At 47.2% G+C, this 4,474-nt stretch overlaps 1 protein-coding gene across 1 annotated transcript in view; it reads right to left on the minus strand.

The window, feature by feature from the left end:
• Window positions 1–686: 686 nt before the first annotated feature.
• Window positions 687–4,474, minus strand: part of LOC106818232 — a 28,900-nt gene continuing 25,112 nt past the window's right edge. The window contains exon 3 of the mRNA XM_014822957.1: window positions 687–1,019. Coding sequence (XP_014678443.1) covers window positions 888–1,019 — 132 coding nt within the window. The 3' untranslated portion in view covers window positions 687–887. The remainder of the gene's footprint in view (window positions 1,020–4,474) is intronic.

Here is a 4,474-nt window from a genome sequence, read left to right on the forward strand (position 1 = left end):
CGCTGGAATGAATGTTTTTGACAACGGGCATATCCCACAGTGTACCGGAGCAGTATGGGTCGGGACAGGGGGAAAGAAGCTGCACCCAACCTCACACAACCTACCTACAACCGCAGTACAAGCCCAGTCTCGGGGAGAGCTATACCTACAGTAATATAGCACCTGAAGACTCTTAAAGTCAGCGCGCCACGCCAGTAGATGGCGCTGGTTAGATGAGAGGAAGCGACGACGACGCTGCCTATGTTATTCCTCCCATGAGAACGTTAGGTTATGGTCAGGGCTCTACGCATTCACCCAGTGGCTGGATTCCTCACAGCGACTCGTATCGTTATTATTATTATGGTGGACAGACACGGAACACTTCAGATGAGAGTAGCTTTAACACTCTTACATTTTGGGAGAGCTACTCCTAACTTGATATCCTACCTGAATAATTTTACATCTAGCGTGCCACGCCAGTAGATGGCGCTAGTTGGATGAGAGGAAGCGATGACGACGCTGCCTATGTTATTTTTCCCATGAGAACGTATGGTCAGGGCTCTGGTAACGATTATTATTTTATACGCATATATATTTTTCGTGAGCTTTGTGGTATGGGGTTTTAGGTGTCAGTAATTTTGCATGTTGCCATTTCGGACATTTGTTCATCAGCCATCTAAAGTTGAAAACATTTGCAAACAAGCGAATTATTCTTAGAGGAAAGCGTTTTTATTTAAGCAGAAATATTTCGTGTATTACTGTACATCAAAATATTATCGCGCTCAGCGTTCAAGAGCCTATACACTAACAGCCAGTCGGTATCTTTGTGCGCCGCGTTAGCCGCGGTAGCCATAACCTCCTCGACCGTAGCCGCCGTATCCGCCTCCGTATCCGCCATATCCGCCTCCTTATCGACCGTGTTCCGCTCCGTCTCTAAGTCCGTATCCGCGTCCGTATCCAAGTCCGTATCCACCATCGTAACCACCCCTGTATCCACCACCGTATCCACTCCTGTATCCTGCGGCTGCCATGCCGATAACCTGCATATGCATATAAGATATAAATGCAAACTGTGGACAATACAATGTAAAATAATGCATGATAAGTTGTAGGTGAAGACAGATGATTATTGCGTTAGAAAGTTTTAATCGCTACTGAATATAATTTATGTAAACATTTTTGCTACGGGTTTTAAGCAGCATATTTATGTATATCTTGCGTGTGAGCTACAGCGAATGAGAAAATAAAGCAACGGCGATGGAGAGGAATAGAGTAACAAAGAGAGAGAGAGAGAGAGAGAGAGAGTGGAAGGAAACATATATATATATATATATATATATATATAATTATATTAACTGTTTTTCCCCCGTCACGCGGTCGGACGCTCCCACGTTCGAACCACTGGATGGTAAAGTGCACACAAGAATCAAAGCAACACAACTTAAAAGATGAAAATTCACCGCGCGAATAGGCCCGGCTTTCCATATCCGCCTCTGGTCAAGCAGAAACAAGGTGAACATAAAACTGTGCACATATTTCCTCGCGCAGTAATGCCGAGTATAACAGAATACAGATACATGACTAGGGCGTCAGTCATTACCCGACGATCCTGTGACGGAGAATGCTAAATGTGAGACGATTCGGTTACAGTACCGAAGACTCTTATTTAAAACCACAACACACACAGGGCGTCGTCCATATTTGGAAATAACTGAAACCCTGATCGAAAACCAGGTGACACCCGGCTCCGTTTACCATAATTCCACTTAAGAAAATGAATACAACAAAAATCAAATAAAGGAAAAATCGAGCCATAAAAAATACCAGGTGAAAAAAGATAATGAGTAAATAAGCTATAAACAATAATTAATAATGAATTCAAATGAAAATTACTGCTTACTTTCAGCTAGCAAACAGTCAAATACAGAGCGAATAGTAAAAACACATGGCCAAGCAGTCGAGGCAAAAGATAACATTCCGGTATACACGTGTACGAAGCTGGCCGAGCTGGGGAACACGCCCCGCCTGCCTGCTTAGGAAGATAGGAGGGGGGGACTCGTATCACGTCCGCCAGTAGCAACACACGGCCCGGTATATAAAGCGCCGAATTGCCGATAGCAAAGCAAAGAACCCGGCAGGCGCGCGCGCGAGCAGACACCAAAGACACGCACACTAAGACAACCGGAGCATTAAAGACACGGAGCAGTAAAGACACGGAGCATTTAGACAGGTTCGGATAGCGTAACGGGCGGACCGCATAAAGACACGGAGCATTAACAGACACGGAGACCATCAATATATCACGACATCGTAAAGACAACGAGCATTAATAAAGACATCGATCATGTACATAACGAATCTCCATTACTAGACACGGCTCATTACAGAGCACACGACCAATAAACAACACTGACACGGACAACTGCATCGGAGGCAGACAAAGAGGGAAAAAAGAAGAGAGAAGGAAGAAGAAGAAAGAAAGAAGACAGAAGAAAGAAGGAGGAAGAGAGAAGACGGAAGAAAGAAGAGAGAAGGAAGAAGAAGAAAGAAAGAAGACAGAAGAAAGAAGGAGGAAGAGAGAAGACGGAAGAAAGAAGAGAGAAGGAAGAAGATAGAAGGAAAGAAGAAGAAGAAAGAAGAAAGAAGAAAGAAGGAGGAAGAGAGAAGACGAAAGAAAGAAGAGAGAAGGAAGAAGAAGGAAGATAGACGAAAGAAGAAGGAAGAAATAAAATAGTCGAGCAAAGGAAGAAGAAGGAGGACAGAGGAAAGAAGAAGAAAAAAGAAAGAAGAAGGAAGGAATAAAATAGTAGAAAGAAGAAAGACGATAGGAGATAGAAGAAAGAGAGAAGATAAAAGAAAGAAGAAAGAAGAGAGCAGAAGGGGGAAGAAAGAAGAGAGAAGAAAGAAGGAAGGGAGAGGAGACAGAAGCAAGAAGGAGGAAGAAAGAAGACAAAAGATAGAAGAGAGAAGGCAGGAGATAGAAGAAAGAAGACCGAGGACAGAAGAAAGAAGAGGGCAGACGGACGACAGAAGAACGAAGAAGGAACGAGAAACGGCGCGACGCAGAGAGGAGAAAGGAGAACGCCGACAGCCGGTGCCGTTACGTCTTATTCTCACTCCCGACAATCTGCATAGATACGTCGGGTTCGCGTTCGCACCGAAGCACCTATATTATTGCACGTAACCGTTCACCGGCCTTCTGCCATAAAATATTATAGTCACAACAAATAGTACGTCACGCATTCAGAGCACGCATCACGCGTCGAGTAACTACCAGATACGGTACTGTATAACTGTAGTGTGTATACTAGCAATAAAACTACCGGTTCCATATAATTAAGTATCTTGCGTTGAGGTTATTTGTCTCATTGTTTTGCCACCTGCTGCCACGCAACACAGTCCCGCTTTGCCACCGGGAGCAAGAAATGATCCCGAAAAACAATTGTGCATTCACACGCACATAATTCATATAGCGGCTACCCCTAGGGCCACTACACTAATTCCGTGCAGCGGTCGTCGGTGGTGGTCGCAGCGCTGTACCTTGCGTAGTGTGCTTCCGCTTCGCGGCAACTATTCTCTCGGCTCCGCGCCGACTGACCCGTCCCTGACTAGCTGGCTGACTGCCTCACTGGTAGCCTGGCGGTGAACTGAGCTGCCGATGCTCTATAGAGCGCAGTATATATACGCCTCGGAGCGTGCGCACGGCTTCCAAACACGTCAATCCGGCGTCAGGAAAAGGTGGTCAAGCACGTCAGCTTTACACGTAACATGCGCGTCGGCCTCAGACGTGACACGCACGCCGGCTCTAGACGTGACACGCACGCCAGCTTCAGACGTGACAAGCACGCCAGCTTCAGACGTGACACGCACTCCAGCTTCAGCGTCATGAGTACGGCACAGTACCAGCTCGTGTTAAGCACGTGTACATTGTCACAGCATGCGGGGATTCGGCCTACATCGAAGCCCACATCACACAAGGACGCTGGGCAGACTGCAGGGGGTAGAACAAAGGAATGTGACGCTGCGGCAGACCAAAATTTGTTACACTACCCCCCTCCGCCTTTCGAGTCTCGCCCGCGAGATTCGACCAGGCGACCCGGGGATTCTGCCGAGACCAAGGAATTCCGTGTCCCGGCCTCGGCGAGCGGTGAAGTCGCCTGCTTCCGTGATTCCAGGTCAATGGGTTAGTGCCTGTGTGCTTATCCGCCAGCGGTCACCTGAGTGTGAGTCAACTCAGGTTGATGGCTGGAAATAGAGATTCACTGGAGGGGTGAGGTATAGGTGGGAACAACCATCATGCAGGGGAGAGACTACCGCTCCCCTTATCTACAGACATGCAGTTCCACATATTCACCCCGCCGAGCTTGCGGCACCACGTGAATTCCACCGGCTATTTTCGTGCATACCGAAGTAAGCTGCTACTAGCCACGGCCCCCCGCGCATGCGAAATGAGAAATCACTTGTACACAGTACATACGTGCCCAAATTCCATGCA

The sequence above is a fragment of the Priapulus caudatus genome, unplaced genomic scaffold, assembly GCF_000485595.1.
Source record: "Priapulus caudatus unplaced genomic scaffold, Priapulus_caudatus-5.0.1 Scaffold2103, whole genome shotgun sequence".
Lineage (NCBI taxonomy): Eukaryota > Metazoa > Priapulida > Priapulimorpha > Priapulimorphida > Priapulidae > Priapulus > Priapulus caudatus.